At 39.7% G+C, this 20,008-nt stretch overlaps 2 protein-coding genes across 2 annotated transcripts; both read right to left on the bottom strand.

The window, feature by feature from the left end:
* Nucleotides 1-75: 75 nt before the first annotated feature.
* nfe2l1a (nfe2 like bZIP transcription factor 1a) lies at nucleotides 76-13,677 on the bottom strand. The gene is made up of 7 exons (XM_067476276.1): nucleotides 13,469-13,677; nucleotides 10,358-10,891; nucleotides 9,808-9,993; nucleotides 4,517-4,654; nucleotides 4,275-4,428; nucleotides 3,366-4,037; nucleotides 76-3,230 (listed from the first exon to the last, which is right to left on the bottom strand). The coding sequence occupies exons 2-7, from the start codon at nucleotides 10,637-10,639 to the stop codon at nucleotides 2,227-2,229; spliced, it is 2,436 nt and encodes an 811-aa protein (XP_067332377.1). The 5' UTR covers nucleotides 10,640-10,891; nucleotides 13,469-13,677; the 3' UTR covers nucleotides 76-2,226.
* Nucleotides 13,678-14,645: 968 nt separating this feature from the next.
* On the bottom strand, nucleotides 14,646-19,483 carry praf2 (PRA1 domain family, member 2). The gene is made up of 3 exons (XM_067476278.1): nucleotides 19,265-19,483; nucleotides 18,204-18,421; nucleotides 14,646-16,487 (listed from the first exon to the last, which is right to left on the bottom strand). The coding sequence occupies exons 1-3, from the start codon at nucleotides 19,441-19,443 to the stop codon at nucleotides 16,348-16,350; spliced, it is 537 nt and encodes a 178-aa protein (XP_067332379.1). The 5' UTR covers nucleotides 19,444-19,483; the 3' UTR covers nucleotides 14,646-16,347.
* Between the last annotated feature and the right edge of the window lie 525 nt (nucleotides 19,484-20,008).

Raw genomic sequence — 20,008 nt, 5'->3', positions numbered from 1 at the left:
TGTTCCTGCCATATCCTGAAACTTATCCTTTAAGGCTGCTTGGCCCTTGCTAGAAAGAAAATTTGATGTATTTCTTCCATCTAGTGGGCCCAATGTATTTTAATCTTTATAAAAACTAAAGGAAACTCAACAGATTTTATGAAAATGCAATACATTTTCGGTATATTTTAAAATCTTTTTATTATTAAAGATGACGTTCAAGTCCTTGAAAACCAGGAAGCACAGTAAGGATTCACAATGTGAATGAAAGTTTGTTTCATCAATACTCATAAGCATGTGCTAAAGATAAATGCATGTGCATTTAAATTCAGACTACGTGCTCTGGCGATATACGCAGGGAGAAGTAATCAGTATGTTCTCGTGGTACTAATTCCTGAGAATATTAAACTGAACACACAAGCTCATATGGCTTCACCTAAACTACTATTCTTAACAAAAGGCTTTTTCCTCTAGAACTATAAAAACTACAATTAGGTTACGTTTGTAAATGTCATTCTTGTCATTTATACAAGGTCAAACTACTGCCATGATTAATTCCTTTTAATAATTTTCAGCAGTACCTGTATGTACTTAGCTACATGTACATGGTAACTAAACAAAAACAATGTTTAAATCGGGATCTTTTTTTGTTATTTAATTTAATGTGCATTCATATTTATTTGCAGCATTGAAATACATTCCCATACCTATCAATCTCCTAATACTAACAGCTTAACAAATGAACTTAAAATGCTGTTTACTACATTTAGCCACAACCACCACATGTTCCCAACCTGTGCTTTGAATAAAAAAATGGGGATGACTGTATATTTCAAAGATTACCACTATTACGGGAACAGGATTCCCATAATACAAGACAAGTAACAAATTAAAGCAAGTGTCTTGGTTGGGTCATCATTTGGCATCAAAACAGCTTAATGTTGATTCTCCAAGTCTCTGAAAAACTGTTGGAAGGATGGAATTACATTGTTCCAAAAGATATTTTCCGATTTGGTGTTTTTATGACTGTGGATGACTGTAGAGGCCATAGCACATTCATATAATTTTCATAGTCCAACCATTCAGTGGCCCCATTGTGTCCTATTGATGGGGGCACAGTCATCCTTAAGGTAACGGATCATTTATTCAGACTTTCCTCGAACTTGTCACCTGTCGATGTGTTAAAGGCAAAGCTTTCATGCTTTCTGTTCAAAAGAGAAAATATATAATACATGCACCACTTATGGGTGGAAACTGGATTCATTCATTTACCTCCACAATGCTTTAAATGTGCTACATTTTACTTTCTTGTCCGTTAATACTTGAAATCTTCCATCCAACATTCTTTGGTGTCATTCTACAGTTTCAGTATTTTTGACCAAATCAGCTCAAGTCTGTTGGCTTGTCAAACATTTTTCTAGTCTCTGGAGCAGCTGATGTCACAGAAAGCAATATTTTGAATAAGCATCAAACATTTATTTTAAATGATAGTAGGTAGAGATCGTTATGGACCTGACTCAAAACCGATCCACTATAAACTTACAGTACATAAATTGACCTGCTCCAAGTGGGACCCAAGAACAGACAGACCAACTCCAAGATCCAATCGACCATCAGTAGCTTAGAAGTCAAATAACAATTAACAATCATCAATTAACAAGTAGCTGTGGTTGAAAAGAACCACACTGGGCGACTGTGGTGCAGGAAGTTAGAGCAGTTGTCCACCAATCTCACAGTTGTTGGTTCAATCCCCGGTGCCTCCGGTCACATGTTCCCAACATGTAAGTGTCCTTGAGCAAGACACTGAACCCCAACTTAGTTGCTCCCTTTGAGCGTTGGCCATCTGCATATAGCAGCTCCCCCATCAGTTTTTATATTAATTTTATTACTAGCAGCCTGGATTTTTCAAGACAAGATTCAAGTCCTTTTCCAGTGCAAAACATTTTATGAATGGAGAGGAACACATCCTGGTGTAAAGCTTGTGCTATCATCATCATGACAATTACACCCGTCTTGATTTCATCCGTCCATCCAGCCATCTAAAAATTATCTTCCTAAAAACACCATGGTTGGTGATACCTGTTGGGGTGTTTGATGACATTTAATGTTTTTTAGCACATTTAAAGAATTCTTTAACTGTTCCTCAGCCACCACTGAATCCCTTAGTGGTTTTCATACCCCTGTTAAGAGATTGTCTTTCTCTATTGTCTGATGTTCAAAGCTAGTGTGAAAAGACTGTGCATGTCTTCACTTTTTCTTGTCCCTCTGTTTCTTGCTGCGTTTATCTCCTCTCAGTGGCAGCAATGCCCCTTGTTGTTGTGAGGTCACTGTGACTCTACCACTGGGCCCAAAATCAAGAAGATATTCACTTGAGTCAAGTGGTCTTCCATTTTCATCCTTTAGATTAGAAAAGACTTCCTGATACAACATGCCCAATTGTCCTTTAACTTCCTGCAGTTTCTTTAAGGCTTCCTGCTTCTCACGCAGCAGCCGCGCACGGTGACGCCTCAAAATGGATACATCTTCCTCCAGTCCCAGCAGCACATCCAGTTTCCTCTTCCTACAGTTCTGGGCAGCTAACTTGTTCTTACCGCGGCGTCGTATGTCCCTGATGAGAGCAACCTGATCTTCATTAAGTTTAGAATTGGTCAGCAGCTCATTAAACTCCTCCACTGGTAGATTAACAATCAGCTCATTGGAAAAAGGGATCTTTGGGGCTTTTGCCCGTCTTTCATCTCGGCTCCACACATTTTTCTTGGAGATGTGTCTGGAAAAGGAGCAGCAATAGGGCTTGGGGTCATCATGTCGTGGAGAAGATTTAACGTGTTTGGTTGGCATCTTATCCAAGGAGGGAGCAGAGCCGGAGGACCAGGGCTGGTTGTATGTGTGATCGTGATCAACATGCTCCTGCCAAGAAAAGCCATTGAACAGCTTGTGATCCCCATAGTTGGCAGGGAAGACTTTCTTTCCATCTTCAGGATACCATCCTCCTACTGCCCCCATCTCCTCCTCTTGCTCCTGCTTTATGGTTACCTCCAGTTCCATATCTAAACCAGCGAGCCCTTCCTCAGCATCATCTTTCTGCTCATTGGAGTCGGGACTTTCCACAGCCGACACACAAGGTGAAGAGGAGTCTGATGAAGAGGACGTGGAAGAGGAATAAGAGGAGGCCACGGAAACACATGGAGATGCAGGGCTGTGGCTGAAGTCCAAAGAAAGGCCAGAGTCAGAGTCTGCCTCATCCTCAACATCTAGAAGAGTGAAAGAAGGAAAAATCAAGGCAAGTTCTACCACTCATGGTAACCACTTAAATGTACTTACTTTTTTGATAGAAATGTACATAATTTTCTCAAAAAAATAGTTCCTACAGAAAAAGTACTTTGTACCTTGCAGAGATCTTCTTGGTTGACTTTGCTCTTCTGTTACGGCTGAACCAGAACAATCTTCATAATTGCCAGTTTTCTGTTCAGGTATTTCATGGTCAGGGTAGAATTCCTCTCCCAGCCCAACAGCCATGTCAGTACTGAATCCTTTATCTAGAGCCAAGTCTAACAATCTAATCTCATCCAACGTGGCAACATCGTCTAGGAGGTCACCAAGTGGGCTGTGGAAATTATCTTCATCTTCAAAATCTTCCTCCTTCTCAATCAGAAAGATATTGGAAGGAGATTTCAGAACATCCTGGGACGAGTCATTCTTTTCTAGAGATGTGGCCGAAGTGGAAGGTGTTAAGTCACGTAAATTAAAGTTAACATCAAAGCTATCTAGATTTTCAGGGTTTGGAGTAAATTGTAAACATGGACTGGCTTCCATGCTGTCCTCAAGATCTTGTGCTAGTAGGTTCATGTTAAAGGTGCTAGAGTTATATTCTGCATTTAGTCCCATGCAGAAATCTTCTGATAGATTCTCTGGCAAAAGGTCCGTGTGATGTGGAGGACTTTGCAGGGTATTGATATCAAAATTGCTGAAGCGCGAAATGTGTTCATCAAACTCTGCACAAGGGGTTAATGGGAGCAGGACTTGCTCTAGCCCTGAACATCTTAGAGAACCCATCCAGCCTACAGAGAAAAAAACGGCGGAATTATTGCAAAATGTAAAGAATCGTTGGCCATAAAACAGAACTTTTGGTGTGATTGTTTAAATAATTTCGAAGAAAAAATAAGAAAAACTTGTTGATAGGGTAGGTTATAGAAGTAAGAAGTATAGATACTTTCCACTTGACTGAAAATACTTTCTCGACATAAGGTCTACTTTCAACAATTAATTCTTTCAACAAATGCCAGCTTTTAAATTACCATGCTGTGGGGACGTTTCCATTTGATTGACCTCCTGATCAACCATAACACTGTCAAGGTTGTTAAAATCTTGGTTCTGAGCTTCAGACCAAAGAATCTCCGATGGTCTTGAGTCTGAGCTGTGGTTAATGGTCCTCATGTCAAAATCTTTGTTCTGTAAAGGAAGGATGCAAACTTAATATAGATTTATTGATCATGTCCTCATCTTTTATTATTTCAGTAAATGTAATGTTATACGTCACCTCAGGCTCCATTATAGTGAACAGGTCCTGCCAGTGGAGCTCCAGGTCCAAGGACTGGTTATCAGTGGGCATAATGGAAGACAGCTGGGGCTCCGTGGGGAGAGGTTCCAGAGCTCCCCTTCTACCATCCTCACTTAACTGAGGGACAGAAAAGAAGGAAAGGTTAAGTGCTGTTCAAGGTTAAAGAATGATAACAGAATGGACTGACAACAGAGCACATAAACACAGAATACTACAATTAGATGTCTGAAAATGTATTTGTTAAAAAGTAGCTGTCCTGTGGGATCGGACTAGATGGGCTATAGCCAGTCATGCAGAAAACCAGCTAATCGTCAGACTTTTTCTTAGCAGTGTATTTACAGTAGTTGATATTAGAAGTAGGATTTCATGTTACCTTCCTGTAGCACTGCAGAGTAAGGAAGCCGCTTATTGATCTGTGTACAGTTGTTTACATGTATTCCACTGCCTTTTTGCTTGTGAGTGTATGTGCTGATGAAGTAAACAGGGGAGATTGCAAAACCGAAGGTTGTGTGACAGGAGCTACAGGCCAGCGATCAGTTTTCAAAACAAGCCAGTAAGTCACAAGGGCAGCAGGAGTTGAGTGCATTTTTGTGTATGTGTGTACATGTGGCATTAAATACACAAGGGTATTACAAAAGCACTGCTATATTTGCTTTCAGTTTGAGTGAGAGAGGGGCTGGCATGTAGTTAGATCTCTATGTGCTATATTAAGTTTGTAATGTCCTGTGTGTGAGTGTGTTGCTAGCAGCCAGACAGATTTACAGGATCCAACCTGCAGAGAAATGACATTTAGCTTCATCTCTAGCTCCTAATAGCAACCTGAAAGTTTTATCTCTCCTTTTCATAATAACATCTGTTTTTTGTTTTTTTTACAAGAATGCAGACGCAGTGGCCCAAATATTGAAGTGAGCTTGTGACTGGAGGGTTTGCAAGATTAAAACTGAGGCGGGACAAACAAAAAACGCAGAGCATTTTCCCTCTTTTGTCATTTATTGTCAGCAGGTCAGACAGTACAATGCAGGTTTGCAGAGGGAAAGTGTTCAGGTAGAAAAGAGGAACCTGTCTGCAGATGTACTTTACATCAGTGCAGACAAGAAGTCTGACCTTTAACCTCGTCCAGAAGTTGTCATCTTTTTTTGTTTTTTTTTGTTTTGAGGATTAGGCAACGAGATCAACAGTTGAGCATGTTGCCAAACTAAATATCTTTGTGTAAGGTCAATCTTCTGTCAAAAATACAAAATGATAGCAGATATTCCTGCTTCGGAGTTAAACTGCTTTGAATAAAAGGAAAAGGGAGAACAGGCCTAATTTACAACCTGTCTGAAAAGCACAATCACATTTAGTTTTTCACCCCAGAAGACAAATGTAGTAAAGACTTTCTGCTGACTTTCTATAATAAAGTAGTCCTGTCAGCACTAATGGCTTTTAATCCCTACTTTTTGTTTTACTTTTTGAAAGTGAGTGAGAGTGTAGGAGCATAAGACAACTGGGATACATTTCTTTAAATCAAAATATTTAAACAAATAAAATTGATCTTATTGGTCTTTAATTCAAAAGAATATTTTAAATCATGCAACAACTGCATATTGCTTGAACAAAACTGTTTGAAAAGTGTAGTTTTTCTTTCTCAATTTTCCTTTTCTCATTACTTTTTTCAAATATTTTTAATGAAAGGGGTGCAGCTCAAAAGGCACATTTACTTTATTAATGCTGATGAAACAGAAAATATCCCTAAAACAATGAAAAAATAAAATAAAAGCCTCTGAATATGTCCCTGTGCTTTATTGGTGTAATCGTATGGGATTAATACGCATCATGTTATTGACACGTGTGAAAAATTTCACACCAACTTGTCCTTAACTGAGGTGAGAAATGTAGTAAACACACACACACACACACACACAGACAGTTTTCTGAGAAGCCACTGCTGCTCTGCTTCATCCTAGAAACATGATACAGTGTTTGCCTCTGTGTGTACATGTCCAGACTGGATACACAGGCCAATATCTGGGGTATTTATATATGGTCAATCTGTCTTCTACCACCACTCCTGTGTTGTGTCGGAGTGTGCTACTTGCTCTTTGAGCTCTTGTTTTGTCACAGTTCAGTGAGTCAGATTTCACATTGGCTGATGGAATTGGTTTGGTTGGTTGGTTGTAATATTGAGTCAACTTTTATTGACATTGGAGTCATGGTGACTCCAATGTCAATAAAAGTTTGTCCCAAAGCAAAGAAAAGTCTCCATGCATCTTCATGAAATCATAAACCTTGGCTGACCCCTTAACATCAAACTCTAACTACTGTTTCAGTAGTCCGGAGTGGCCCCTTTAACTAATATTGATGTGCCTCCATGCAAGATGAGTTTTTAGGATATAATTTACATGCTTGCATCTGAAGTGAAAGATCTAACAGTCTTTTACCAACATTAGTCAGGTTAATGCATGTAGGTGCTCCAGTCTGGATTGTGGTCTAAAGCTTTACCAGGCACATCTGGAGTATTACTATTAACAAATAGAGCTCGCACTGTCAAGTCCATGCAGAAAGGAACCTGAAGTCCGTGCTGCTGCCATTTCAACATGCATTAATCTATTACACCATCAGAGGTTTTCAAAGTCGGACTCACTGGGCCCTATAGGATCAGGCTTTTCCTTGTATATTAACTTCTGTATACTACACTGTATACTATACTGTATACTTCTGTGTACTGTATATTACTTCCCTCTAAAAACCTGTTTAAAGTTTTGCAGCTACAGTTACCATACCATTGAGCCTTCTTATTGGTACTAAAGGTAGTATGCACAATTACATTACCATGTTATTGGTTAGTGCAGCTTTAAAATCACGTGATATTTACTATATTTGGATTTATATCTTTTGTCTTATTTCACTGAATGTGTGACTTGGTTCTTATTCTTTCATGTTTACATTAAGGTTGACCAACAGGATTAAATATTGGTGCTGACCCGACTTTTCATATCACAATCACCAATCAAACAGGACACACCTCACACATCCGAGTCAGTTAGAACACCTGAAAACCTTGTTCTGCAATAAAATAACAGGTAAAAAAAGTGGCTAAAAGTAGTGCTTAAATGCTGTTAACAGCAACATTTAGCAGGTTGCTGTTGACAACAAGTATCATCTTAGCCCGACTAACTGTTGATTTTATAGGCGTAACCTCTCCGGCAGAGTGTTCCAGCCCTGCCGATTGTATTGCTGCATGCTCCTGGTTAGGTCCCACTGTGTGATGAGGGGAGTTTTCCTTGTGACTCATCTGACTCTGACTCATTAGCTCACATGACATTACAGTCAGTTTTGATGAAAGTCACAAAACAAAGGCAACAGACAGTTTAAACTTGGTCCAATAATCCAAGACTCTGGAGACAAGTGACCTTTGGCTGAATGTGAAAATCTGCATCATCTGCATACAATGGATTCTTTCATAACTTTTGATTTACCAATATAGATTAAGACTTCAGGTTGACTTTCAGTATGATTTCCTTTGTTGTGAGACCAGCTGAAAGTGTTGGCAGGTAGCAGGTTCTTGCTATATTCATAAATGCTCTCATAACATCTTTATACCACCAGCTCTTGGACGTCTTTCAGAAAGAATCCAATAGATATACTGTATTTAGCTCCTCCTATTTGACTCCCTCACATGATTATTTTTCTATTCTATGTAAAAAGGCTTTAAAATGATTGTAATTATGCCAATATAAAAAAATAAATTGCTGTATGCAAACTGAAGTAGCACCTGGTTGCCCTTTAACACTACTTCCTCACTATTTATTAGTCTGGGTTTTGCTCTTGCATGAGAGACGGACGAAGCGAAAGGGCAGGGACTGTTTATGAACAATCTGGACAGAGCAAATTGTACATTTTCACAGCTCTCATAATCATCACAGATGGTTTATACCTACTTCTAATAGAGGATGTTTCTGGTTACAGCCTGTGTCACTGTCGTTAATACTGTGGTCTGTTCTCCTGCACTGGCTAAGCTGAGCAGACAGAAGGTCTTTTTTACTCATTGGCCATTCCACATTGAAAAGCTGCCACCTGTGGGGGTCCAACTATCGCAGACTTTGCAGAACACACTGCAAAGACTAGGCCGATGAACGCTCCCCAACACCAAGTCTGCTTGGTGTGTAACAGCCCTTAAAGAGGAACCTGCCTGTAGACAAACAGCTCTGTGTATTGGCAAGAATCTAGCAATACAATACGTACAGTGCAACCAGAAAGTACACAGCGCTTAACCTTTTCCACATTTTATGTTACAGCCTTATTTCACTTATTTCATTACTTAAATTCATTATTTTCCTTAAAGTTCAACAAAACGTTTGTTTGAAATTCTAAATTTATTAAAAGTAAAAAATGTCCCAAGATGTTCAATCGGGTTCAAGTATGGGCAAGGACATTCGCGGAATTGTCCCATAGCCACTCCTTTGTTATCTTGGCTGTGTGCTTAGGGTCCTGTTGAAAGATGGACTTGTCGCCTCAGTCTGAGGTCCAGAGTGCACTGAAACAGGTTTTCATCGAGGATGTCTTTGTACATTGCTGCATTTATCTTTCCCTCAATCCTGACTAGTCTCCCAGTTTGTGCCACTGAAAAACATCCCCACAGCATAATGCTGCCACCACCATGCTTCACTGTAGGGACGGTGTTGGCCATGACGCTTGGCATTCAGGCCAAAGAGTTCAATCTTTGTTTCATCAGACCAGAGAATGTTGTTTCTCATGGTCCGGTCTTCAGGTGCCATTTTGCAAATTGTTGTAGAGTGTATTGTTGTAAGTTGTAGAAACATCTCAAGGCTGATCAGTGGAACTTACGTTCATGTGATTTTTTAAAATTTGTTATTTTTATTTAATTTACAAAGATTTCAGACAATCTTCTTTTACATTGTCATTATATTGTATTGTTTCTTGAACATTGAGGAAAGTAATTAATTAAATCCATGTTGGAATAAGGCTGTAACAACAAAACGTGGAAAAAGTTAAGCCATCCGATTACTTTCTGGATGCACTGTATCACGATACTTGGATTATGAATAAATATATTGGAATATATTGTGACCTAATATAACATATATCTATTCATCCGGAGTTTAAACACAACACAAAATTACCTGTCTACTACTAAATATTCTAGTACAATTGTGTTTTGGTCTCCTTGCAAAGCTTGTGGATCTCATCACCTTGCCCAGTTGCTTTCTAACCCTTATCCCTAACCCCAACATGCTGGGAATTACACAGTATCAGTGGAAAAGCTCTACCTCATCGGCCTCCTCTCCTTCCTGCAGGGTACCAGGTCCCGCTCTGAGCTCCAGAGGTGTGTCATTCTGGTCTCTCTCTAAGCCAGCAGGAGCTCTCTCCAGTGTGGTGGGCCAGTCAGGACATCCCATTGGGAGAGGATCTGGCTCCCTTTGGACCAACCATGTCTCCAGCCCTGCCGGAGGAACCTATGGAAAAGGGGGATTAATTCTTTTAGTGGTAGTCATACCAGAACAATAGTGTAACACATTTCAAACTTCAGTAGAGAAGACCTTTATTATTAAAATATGGTAAAGCATAGTATCTGGATATCCTTTACCACTGTAACTATAAAAATAAGATATAAAGTGGTTATAATAAAAAACAGATTTTTTTCAACTTTCAATGGTACTTTGCCCCATTTAGTTTTCCTTTATCCCTCTATCCGTTTTCCAAATCAACTTATTCCAGCCTATATGTTGTAACCTGTATTAAGTAAAACAGGCTGGTTTCCATTCCAGCTGTGAAACAACAAAGTGTGTGTGTTTTTAAAGGTGAGGATTTCTTTCTTACCTGTAGTCTGTCCAGAGAGTGAACCCAGCCTAGCAGCCTTCGTGCTGTGAAAAAGCTGTCCACATCCACATTCTTGGGGTGAAGGCCATGGCCGTCCTCTAAACTGTTGTGGAGGTTATGGAACTGCGTCTGGGTCAGACCAGATGTGGGACCCAGTATCATCTCCTGCCAGGAAGGAGGCAAGTAGGGCCCCAGTCCCACATCAACTCTCATGCCACAAAGACTCAGCAGGATGGCCACTTGGATGAGACCCTCCGTGAAGTATTTCTTTACATACAGCATGGTATATTAGAAGAAGGCACGTGAAGACCTTGTAGTGAGAGGGTCTAGGGTTCAGTTCAGTCGCCACCACAATAAATGCCTTTGCTGTAGTGGCTTTGGCCAAAGTGTAAAGTCTCTACACGCATTCACTCAGAACCTAATGTAACAATTAAATCCAGCTTGTTCAAGAGTCCAAAAGAGTTCAAGGTAAGAAGATGCTGGTTTTTGATTTGATTTGACGTTGGTCTTCATGAACACTCCACACATTTGTTCCTGCGAATAAAGACAAGCATTTTATTCAGTCAAATGCATAAAACAATAGAATAGTAAAATAATGAAGTTAGCACCACACGTCGATCGACCATCGATCAATGGTTGCTTTATATTAACCTTTTTTGTGGTAGCATTTTTTCCACTGAAGTACTGATACTTTCATTTAAGACTCTGAATCCCTACTATACCCTATAACTCTATATAGGGCGACTGTGGAGCAGGAAGGTAGAGCGGTTGTCTTCCCGGCTCTTCTGGTCACATGTCATAGTGTCCTTGAGCAAGACGCTGAACCCCAACTAAGTTGCTCCCGGTGAGCGTTGGCCCATCAGTGTGTGTGTGATTGTGAGTGTGAATGGGTGAATAAGAAGCAGTGTAAAGTGCTTTGAGGGCCAATAGGTAGAAAAGTGCTATATAAGTGCAGAACATTTACCATTTAGATGTCATCAGTATTTGTATTACTACTAATACATGAACTTCTGCTAATACTTCAACTATTACAACTACAACTCTTACTTTAGAACTTGTTGCTGTCTCTACCATCATTGATTAGAAGGAGATAAGTGATCACACTTATCTCCTTCTAATCAAGAATAGAGTACTGAATGCGTCCACCAGATACAAGTCCAGTGGTGTGAACAGTCTGAGGACCAATGGGGCAGAACATTTATAAATACTGTTCATAGTAAAGGCACAGGAAGACCATAGCAGCCACAGATAGATGCAAACTGGATGAGGTCAAACTTTGCAAAAGAGACATAAAAAGATCAAAACAGGAATAAAATGTATTGAAAATTAACTAAACAGCCAGAAAGAAAGTGGTAAGGAGCCTCTCCCATGCTTAGCAAACCATTTTTTCATAACCCGCCCATACTCTGACACCACCACCACTGATGATAACAATAACCCGGTTCCAGTTATCTTTATTAGCACTGTAAATCGACCTGCAGAGAGGCAGCAGCTGGACAGTTCGTGTGAGGAGATAACACACACACACACACACACACACACACACACACACAGCTGGCTTGTAGCCCCACTCTCAGAGACGTCGACCTACTTCTAGAAAGGGTTTGGTAACCACCTGCCTGCCCTGCATTGCCCAGCTTACTCACTGCAGGCACATGATGTAACTGCCTGCGTTTGCCTGGAAAGACCCTCTGCCTGCCTCCTCCCTGCTACCAGTCCCAGAGTTTACTTTTCATCTGCTCATCTATTTACAGAAGCTGCAGTAGAAGAGCTTAATGTAAAGTCACTACCTCAATAACCACGGTTATACAGTAGTTCTACCGCTCAGAGTGGCATAGTATGATGTCTAAACAAAGTTTGTGTTGTACTGTGAGGTGTTTTAGGAGTTTAGAGTCCTACTATTCCTGCATGGTAACAGTATTGTTTAACAGCGGTGGATAAGTGCTGAAGGTTTCTTGCTCAACTCTTACTGTCTGATACTGATGCATTAGGCAAATGAAACAAATAAATATAAAGTAGAGCACTAGTAGTACTACTATGTGTTTGTGGAGTGCTACTACTACATAATAGTATGTGGAAATTCTTAATTAGGATACTATTACTACTATTACTAATAAAAATAATAATAATTATACAAATTATTATTATTATTATTATCATATTTTATATGAACAACAGCCTAAAAATATAATGTAATAGTATGTTTAAGGGTAACAATTATACTGTTTCATTACAATAAGAACAATAAAAAAAAATCTTTAGTAGTAGCAATTAAAGAGTATTAAAATACTGATCTGTTCTGCTCGTATTTTACTCTGTCTTTGAGTAAGACATGATAAAAATGTAAAAGTAAGTAAGACTGCAAGTACGTTTATAAAAGTAGTATCACCTTCAGATTCTTTACTAAAGTTGAAGTAATAAGTACATAATGTAAAATGTACTAGTATTACAAAAGTCCAAATGCCCCACCAAGAAAACTGAGTACTTTAAAAAGTATTGAAACTTGTAACCTACAATTCTAATCCAGATTTGCAATCACGGACAGATTTATATTGATTAAAATAAAGACAAAGCACAAAGATCAGACTTTGTCCGTAAAAATAAAAAATATCCCGGTACATTATAAGTAGCTCAGTAGTTCGGGTAAATGTGCAGAGTTACTTGCCCACTCTGCTGAAAAAGACCTACTTAAATATTAACGTACATAAACCTAATCAAGTAAAACCGGGTTCTATGTAACTGAAGTAGTATTTGAAAATAGTGTTGTTAGGCAATGTTGTGATGAGCCGCTGAACTGGTCCCTGTTCCATTTTTATGGGAGGAGACAGAAATTGGAGCAACACAACGTTCGGCTTGTTCCGCAGCTCGTAAAGAAAATAGTGACAATCACAGGAAAGTGGCTGGACAACAATTCAAGCGACGTCACGGAAATAGTCCAACGATTCCAATGGCGATTCCAGACATTAAAATCACTATTGTACACAGCAATGTCACAGCGAGTCGACATGTTGGAGAATTTATGACATAGAAAGCTCTTTTTTTTTTTGTACGTCACTTTTGAGTTTAGACGACTATAATATAAACATAAATATACAAAGGAAGGTGTCTTACCAGATGCTGAGTTATTAGAGTTCGGTGCTGTGTCCCGCTTTCTGTTTTCTTTTCTGCCCTGGGTTGCAGGGTGGGACCCTTTAAAAGCGGCACCCCCGTGGTGACGTCATCTGGCTCCTCCTTGGGGAAACAAACGTCGACTGAGGGGGTTGCAGCTGAGCCCCGTCCCTCCCTTTCCCGTGAGGCGGCGGAATGCTGCAGTCAATACGGAGCGTGTCTACTTTCCCCTAAGTTTTCGCAGAAAGTCAAGGATTTTTGGATCATGATTGTCCCGTGATCCTAAAAGGTTAAACAAAAATCTAAAAAAAATCAGCTTGTTCTCAGTCTGCAGTCATTGTTTCAATAAAATGTTATATGACAGGTACATTTTTAATGCTGTAAGTCAAAGGCGATAATGCTTTGATCATTGCTTAAATACTTTACATTAAAATGAAATAGTATACGGTAATTCGTCCCCTAATTTTTTAACATAAAATTATGGTCCATTTTTCTTTTTCTTTTTTTTCTGAAGTGTACATAGACTCCAATGCCAACGTTTCAAAACTGATTTCTAAAAGATTTATTCAAAAGAATAATAATAAAAAAAAAAACACTCCAAAAACATCTTCCCTCTTACCTCAGTCATGAGCCACAGGTGCCCAGAGGAAGGTCCACTGGTGAATTCAGGACATTCATTCACCAGTATCAATGTCCTGGATAAACAATAACATTTCTATGTTTCAACATTACATCTCTTTGTAATATTTACAACCTAACCTTTTTTGGAGATTGAACTTTAGCTTTAGCTGAAACTAGCCAAGATTATCTGATCTGCTGGTTTTCAGTTGATTGTCGGGCTCCCTTTTTTTGACTGTCCAGTCAAAAAAATGGGACTGCATGGGACAGGTTCCTACATTCCAGACAGAGCCATGCAACCAATAGAGGGAAACCAGGTAAATATTTGGATTCAAATATTTGGAAAAGTGGCCCTTGATGGCCAATTATACTGGTATAGTTTGTAATGACAACTATAAAACCCCGTAAACCTTCCATCACTGGCCCATCAACACTCAAAAAGGGGTCTCTTCTAGCTACCAGCAGGCCTTGTTTGGCTTTTTTTTACCAGTCTCAAGTGTCCCAAAAGTCTAAGAACATTACAGATTATACACAGTAAACACAGAAAACTATTCAGAAAAAACAGTTTTAAATGTTTAATTACCAGCTTTTGGCAATATGTTCAGATACACTGTTGTATCAAAAAAAAATCCCAATCATGCAGAAATTTTTCCTGTTCATTACCATTATTGTAATTAAATGAACATTTAGGAGATGAGCAACTGACATGTTAGTGCAGGGCAGTGACAAACCACTAATAAGGCAGGCAGCTCTAGCGGTTAGGCATTTACCAGCCACTTTATTAGGTACACCTGGCTAATGCTGAGTGGGAGCCTTTTTTGCCTCAAGAACTGCCTAATTCTTCACGGAACAGATTCAATAAGGTGCTTGAAACATTCCTTAGAGATTTTGATCCTTATTGGCATGACAGCATCATACAGCAGATTTACCAACTGTGCATCCGGGATTTGAATTGGTGGCATTATGATGACTGTGGACTGTGTCATGGTCAAGGAACCAGTTTAGTGTGTCAAGAAAATATCCCCCCACATTAATACACCCCCGCCATCAGTCTGAACAATTTTTACAAGGTAGGATGGATCCATGAAACAGAGATCTCTCAAAACAGAGATTTTCCTTTGTTCTATTTTGGTGAGCCCTTGAAAATAGCCTCAATTTCCTGTTATTGGCTTACAGGAAGTAGCCCTTCTGCTTAAAGGTTTGATATGTTTTGCATTCAGAGATGCTCTTCTGCATACCTCAGATGTAATGAGTGGTTGTTACTGTTAAATGGTAAATGTTCTGCACTTATATAGCGCTTTTCTACCTATTGGGACTCAAAGCACTTTACACTGGTTCTCATTCACCCCTTCACACTCACATACTCGCAGATCACCTTGACCATGTCTGAATGCCTTAATACACTGGGTTGCTGCCATGTGATTGGCTTATTAGAGATTTGCGTCAACAAGGAGTTAAACAAGAGTAACTAATAATGTGCCCGGTTAGTTTATGTAAAAGAAGGCTCACAAGTTCTGGACCATTAACTGCACAAACACATGTCAGTTAAATGTAAAACATAATTATACAAGGCAAATACAATAATAATAATGCAATGGTGCATACAAAACAAAATCCACCCACTTATAGAGTCATGTCTTCAAGGAAATGACATGAATAGGAGCCTTTCATATTAAACAATTTGATATCATCAAAAATGCATACATAAAACACGAGCTCCTTAACATATTAAACTTTGAGACAAGATCAACATGTCGTTAGTAGAAGAAACCTTACTGTCAGTCTCACAAACCTGAATGAAAACAGTGAAACCATCCGAGGAATGTAAATGAGCCCGGAATTTGCAGCATTTACATTAGGTTTGAACAAAATAATACAATGCTGAATCCTTAAAGCAGGCAGGTACTTTATAATAAAATACATCTTGATTTTTTTTAAATACCTCCATTGCAACTACTGCACTCAGATTTTGAGGTAACAACGCTGACGTGTACATAAATATTCTTCCTACATAGTAATGCTTTCGAAATCTTCCTCAGGTCAAAATAACAATACAGGAGTTATCTTTCTTCATGGAAGTGTGGTCCTTCATCAGGTCTACAAAGCAGGGCACCAACCATTCGCTGTACAATGCTTGACAACCTGTAAACACTAGTCTCTTAACTGAAAAAGAGGTGAGGTTTTTCAGTCCCATACTGGTTCCCTCTAAATGGACCCACCCTATCCTCCACCCCCTGCACAGCACCTCGACTTCCATTTCCTCTCTAGGATCCAGCTTCCTGTTCTTGTCCCAGGGCCTCCAACAGGAGTCCCATGGGTGTCCGCTTCAAACCGATGCTCTCCAATTTGTTCTCCAGCTTGTTCTTCAGGCTGCGCAGTCTCACTGATGCATGGACCAGAATCACTGCGAAGGAGCAATACAGACAGAGGGGTGAAGGGATGAAAGACCCAGGAAAAGATAGTTGAGTTTGAGTTGTGAGAAAAATTAGACAGAAGGAACCTTCAAAAGTATGTTCTATTTGTTTTGTTTTGCAGGTGATACAAGCTTTCCTCTATGTTGACCTGTTGTCTTCATAAATAAATGTTCGTATGGCAGTAACTGCAGCAGAGTCAATCACACTCAGCCTTCTGCTGATTTGTTTCTCTTCTGTAAGTCAATAATACTGGTTTGTCACTAGTTACTGTATTTCCAAATGTTCTTAAATGTATCTGGAAAGTGTTCTTTCACTGTCATTAGATTTACAAAAATAAAAAATACTCCAAAGTAAAAGCACTGGAAAGAATTAGTGAAAGTTACTCTTTAATGTACTCTATTCTTTATTTGCTGCTAACTTTTCCTTAACAAATCTTCAAATTGAGTCTACAAATAAACGTGTTAAAAATGACAATTCCTAATTTTTTCTTTATCGTATGTTAAAAAACCCGATTCCGTAGATTATTTTAGTGCAAGATGTTCATACAGCACATTTAAAGCACAATTCCATTAACCTTTGTGGTGCTAGAGTGCCTGCAAAAATGGCAGAAATTAATAACGAATACAACTGTGTTTCAAATACTTGTGTTCTGAGCTACCCCAGAAACAGCAAAACCTCAAGGTTGAGGGGTCTCAAATACTGCAATAAATGACAAGAAAAATATATCAATTCTCATAAACGTTTATTATCCCATCACTAGATATTTTAAATATATGCAGGAACCCCTAGTGTGGTCAGTGTCTGTTACCATGATTGATCAGGGCATGTTTGCTGGTTTATTTATTTATCATGGCTCACAGGCTGCTTCTATGTCTTCTTTTGTGCACCTGTATAATTACCGTGCTAGTACCTCTGACAGCACTCTGTCCCATGTCACACCACTTTTCAGATCTCTACACTGGCTTCCTGTAGCTGCTCGCATCAGGCTCAAAGCTCTGTCTCTTGCTCACAGGCTGGTTAACTCGACAGCTCCCGCCTACCTCAACTCACTCATTCAAGTCTACAACCCTCCCCGCCCGCTGCGATCTGCCAACGAACGACGTCTGGTGGTCCCAGCACCGCACAGAAGACACCAAGCAAAACTGTTCAGCGCAATGATCCCACGATGGTGGAACGAGCTACCAAACTCTGCACACTCAGCTGACTCTCTCCCAATATTCAAAAAACTGCTGAAAACAGAACTCTTCCACATCTTCCTATGCACTTAAAACTATAAAAAATAATAAAAAAAATCCTTTCTGCTCTTTCTCGCACTTGCATCTCGTGAACTGTGAACACTTTTCTGATAGGACTTTGCTTTGATGTTTTCTCCTCGACTTAGATTTTTGCTGCCTTGTACCTCACTTGTAAGTCGCTTTGGATAAAAGCGTCTTTTAAATGACTTAATGTAAATGTAAATGTCTCTCTCTCTCAACAAACTTCAACCCAGTGCTTCTATAACCTATAATATTCCAACCCCAATCCCATTATTATTTTGATTTTATGTTTATTGAATGAGTTATATTTGGCATGGGCTATGCATGTGCTTGATACATTTTTGAAATTATCTCATACTTAAGTGAACGTACAGGCCTTTAATTTCACCCTCTGTTAGAATACGCTAGCGTGGGTGTGTGTGTGTGTGTGTGTGTGTGTGTGTGTCTTACACAGTACAGGGAAAGCTATCCCAAACAGGAACACAGCTACACCTCCCAGCACTGTTATGAAGAGGTAACTAACCAAAAGTATGGCAAACACACAGATGGATGGGTGGTTTCTACGGAAACGGCGAAGGGGCGCTTGGTTCTCAGCGGCCCAAACAAACCCCAGGAACAACAGGGAGACTACCACTGCCCCAAGAAACAGCTGGAAGGGCTTGAAATACCTGTGAGCGAAAAGACACATTTACAGTAGGTGATGATTATAGCCATGTGACAAAGGCTCAGCCAATGGTGTTGTTCTACAGTATCTCTATTTTTAGCGAGATTTTGGGGGAGACACACAGGCTTTATATAAGGAGCACCCATGGTTTTCTGTGTAACTCCCACACCAGCAGTGAAGAGAAATTTCATCAGGATACATCATCTACAACTTCTTATATTCCCCAAGTCAGCGCACGTCAGAGCAGTTCGGACTCTCTAGACTGAAACATCTAGGCCACCATTCTGACAGCACACTGTCTTCTGCAGTTTAGTTAATCTCTAGTTAACCATTGCATTACACGTAGTAAGTCGTACTATATCATTGCATATCATTTTAAGACTGACTTTAAAAATAACCAACCTGAAAAAAAGCATTGATAGTCTGGCTGACAGGCCCAAAAGACTTCGGTTTAAACTCCATAACCTCAGATCTGAGTTTAAAGATGCAACAAATGGGATTCACTAAAAAGCTTCTCCTCTTGCTTTCCATGGTTACAGATGATGAAGCTCAGCCCTAGTGGGCAGGAAAACGTTTTGCCAACTAAGAAACAGACAAGAAAGGGTGAAGATTTCACCCCAATTCCCATCGATTAGCTTTATATGCGCTCTCATCTGTTACTGGGTTGGCTAGATTACATGATGTTCTCTCATGATCATGGGGACTGATGCTCACTTTGCATGGCGCAGAAGATGCAAAGCAAAACCGGAGAAACGTCACATCAGTGCAGCGTTTATTACCGACTTCCAGCATGTTCGGTATGAGAGAGAGAAAGAAGTGGGGGCCACGTCAGAATCCTGACACTCACCCCACCATCAGCAGAAAGCCCAGCGCGGACAGGAAATAATTGCTCTGGTAGTACAGCAGGTTGTTAATCATGCGGTTGTTCCAGCGGTCCAGGTCACGCACATCGGGCACGGCGAACCGAGCCGAGCTCAGAAGAAAATCGTCCAGGCTCCGTAGGGGTGGCGGTCGTACGTCTGCCATCTTTCCTCTGCGGTATTAAACTTGGTTGCCCAGAATGCAACGCGGGAACGCGTGGGAGCACGTAAAGGAGGGTCGGGGACGTTTAACTCGTCCAAGTTCATGGCAAGGCGCGTGCCCGAGGAATAGTCTGTCGCGCATTAATACATAGAGGCAGTAAGGGAAATATTTAGACTACTGCCATTATCAGGTATTTGTAGAAGTGATTTGTGTTTTTAAGACGGTGAAAATATCCTCTACGGTGACTTACAATGAACTGACAATACGGCCAATAAAGGATAAATGAGTCATAAAGCCGTTGTTGATTGGAAGTTATGACGTATTTCCTAAGTATGATTTCATTTAATAAAATTTTTAGTGTTAAATGGGAAGAATTAACAGGTCATTTTCAAAATAGATTTCTCCTGTTTACGATTGATTGCTTCTTTATTACCGGAAGTGACAGATTTTAATCTTGTTAGCACTAGAAAACCCAAGACAGTTAAATTGTTTTCTTGACTGTAACAAAATAAAACTACTATACACATGGATGTTCTTGGTTTCTGTGGTGATTCTTTTGAATAATAAT

This window comes from Channa argus, chromosome 15, assembly GCF_033026475.1.
Source record: "Channa argus isolate prfri chromosome 15, Channa argus male v1.0, whole genome shotgun sequence".
Classification (NCBI taxonomy): domain Eukaryota; kingdom Metazoa; phylum Chordata; class Actinopteri; order Anabantiformes; family Channidae; genus Channa; species Channa argus.
The sequence above is the reverse complement of the archived record's forward strand: the minus strand, read 5'-3'. Positions and strand labels throughout refer to the sequence as shown.

Excerpts from the sequence above, each read along its gene's own strand:
- nfe2l1a (XM_067476276.1), bottom strand. The coding sequence starts at position 10,639 with ATGCTGTATGTAAAGAAATACTTCACGGAGGGTCTCATCCAAGTGGCC. Across the intron at positions 4,655-9,807 it reads AAGGAGAGGAGGCCGATGAG|TTAAGTGAGGATGGTAGAAG; the intron begins GTAGAGCTTTTC and ends TCTGTCCCTCAG. Across the intron at positions 4,038-4,274 it reads GGAAACGTCCCCACAGCATG|GCTGGATGGGTTCTCTAAGA; the intron begins GTAATTTAAAAG and ends TTTTCTCTGTAG.
- praf2 (XM_067476278.1), bottom strand. The coding sequence starts at position 19,443 with ATGGCAGACGTACGACCGCCACCCCTACGGAGCCTGGACGATTTTCTT. Across the intron at positions 18,422-19,264 it reads GGCTTTCTGCTGATGGTGGG|GTATTTCAAGCCCTTCCAGC; the intron begins GTGAGTGTCAGG and ends TTTCGCTCACAG. Across the intron at positions 16,488-18,203 it reads GATAGCTTTCCCTGTACTGT|TGATTCTGGTCCATGCATCA; the intron begins GTAAGACACACA and ends GCTCCTTCGCAG.